The following is a 2,310-nucleotide window of genomic DNA, read 5'->3' on the forward strand; positions in this document are numbered from 1 at the left end:
CCCGATATTAAACATGGAGAATTAATAGTAGAGATGTACCCGATATTAAACATGGAGAATTAGTAGTAGAGATAGCACTAGTGATATACCCGATATTAAACATGGAGAATTAATAGTAGAGATATCACTAGTGATATACCCAATATTAAACATGGAGAATTAATAGTAGAGATAGCACAAGTGATATACCCGATATTAAACATGGAGAATTAATAGTAGAGATAGCACAAGTGATATACCCGATATTAAACATGGAGAATTAATAGTAGAGATAGCACTAGTGATATATCCGATCGTGAAAATTCGTATATACAGCATACACACTCATTTAGGAAACAATTTTTTAAACACACGAACATATCTATGTTCTATGTAATATACATACACGTCGTATGTTTGTGCCTGTATCTAAGGCTGTCACAATCTGTCTCCGTGTGTAAATAATTGTCTCCAGGTGTCCAAGCGTGTGTGTAGCTGTGACATCATTCCATCATTCCCTTGCTACAAGCGACACGTGTGTTATTTTCCTATTAAGTTAGATATAAAATTGTGTGACATCACAATCATAGGTTCTGGACTATACAAGTGATGCTTTCATAAATATCTTCGTTAGCTTATTATATATACGCGACACAAGCTGAATCGCGTTTCCATAAACGACCATTTGTAACGCTATTGTCTCAGCTTGTGCACATGTACACTTTCAGATAATTCTATGCAGCTATTGAAACTAACAACAGAAAGAGAGAGAGAACAAACACGTCGGGGTATTTTAGGTTGTATATATATATACTTTCTTATTTCCACTACATATGTAAAACGTCACCTGGTGTCTAAAAATTTTGTTTCATCTGAGTTTAATATTGAAAAAATGGATCTAAAACATATTAAACTATCGAGAAACAAAAATGGATTGTTTGGACCAATTAAGATTAACTACAGACCATAAGATGAAATAAATTACAGCGAAAAAACTAGGAAATGTTAACCCATGTTACAGAACGTTTCGCCTAACACACTTAAATTTATTACCAAGAACCCCAAGAACCAATAAATTACAAATTTATTAAAAATATAAAGTCATAAATCAGCATCTAAGAAAACCAGATTTTATAAGCATTAGAAAGCATGAAATGATCAGTTGGTCCCTCGTTATTAACGACATTTTCGGCCTGTATCCCAATAATGCCAGTTGAAGATATACAAGTTAATCCTAAACTTATATAGTAAGCTAGGAATGCAATCTGATATTTACCAATTATAAATATAAGTAAAGATAATTCATAGTAATCATAACATTTGGATTATATTAAACATTATAACCAATAATTATAATGAAACTTTATTGAAATAAAAACGGTATTAGATCATCGGTTACAGGAGTATTTCAAGTATTAAATAATCTTTCTTAAAGAATATTATCTGTAAAAATTTTTTTATTATTATCATTTTTGTTAAAGGTTCCATTAATAAAGATAATGACGAGGGTCCAAGTTTGGACACAACTGGAAGACCGAAGTTTCGACGAAACCGTACAACTTTCAATCCTGAGCAGCTAGAAGTTTTGGAAAATGAGTTCTTAAAAACACATTACCCGTGTGTTAATACGCGCGAGCGTCTTGCCGCTAAAACTGACCTGTCAGAAGCAAGGGTGCAGGTGAGTTATCGCTTTAATAAACGAACTTCCTGGCGTTAACAGTTAATGAATTCGAGTTGATAGAGGTGGGGGTATATAGTGTATACTAAGTAATTCGTGTCTGTCCGTTTTCCTCTACAGTGAGGAACAGCTCCACCAAAACAAATTGGATTTGTTGAAAATATAATTAATTTATAAATCTACAGATAGATTCACTGATAAACCTTCTAAAAGACGGTCCTAAACCCATTACCTTTATCACAGGTTTTGTACTATTTGTTTAATCAGTGAAACTTACCGATTATGTAAGTTCTATTTGTATACGTGTTTCCCTTCTTTACGGGTTACTCGTTTATATCTTAAGTAACATTCATATATCTTATAAAGAACATTCAACGGAACGTTTATATCTTATAAAGAACATTCAACGGAACGTTTATATTTTATAAGGAACATTCAACGGAACGTTTATATATTATAAAAACATTCAGCTGAACGTATATATCTTATAAAGAATATTCAACGGAACTTTTATATCTTATAAGGTACATTCAACGGAACGTTTATATTTTATAAGGAACATTCAACGGAACGTTTATATATTATAAAAACATTCAGCTGGACGTATATATCTTACAAAGAACATTCAACGGAACGTTTATATCTTATAAGGA

General features: G+C 31.9%; 1 protein-coding gene across 1 annotated transcript in view; it reads left to right on the top strand.

Moving 5' to 3' along the window:
- Window positions 1-2,310, top strand: part of LOC106464534 (paired box protein Pax-6-like) — a 43,723-nt gene that overhangs the window by 34,931 nt on the left and 6,482 nt on the right. Inside the window, exon 5 of the mRNA XM_022392267.1 lies at window positions 1,461-1,661. Coding sequence (XP_022247975.1) covers window positions 1,461-1,661 — 201 coding nt within the window. The remainder of the gene's footprint in view (window positions 1-1,460; window positions 1,662-2,310) is intronic.

This window comes from Limulus polyphemus, unplaced genomic scaffold (genome assembly GCF_000517525.1).
Source record: "Limulus polyphemus unplaced genomic scaffold, Limulus_polyphemus-2.1.2 Scaffold1679, whole genome shotgun sequence".
NCBI lineage: Eukaryota > Metazoa > Arthropoda > Merostomata > Xiphosura > Limulidae > Limulus > Limulus polyphemus.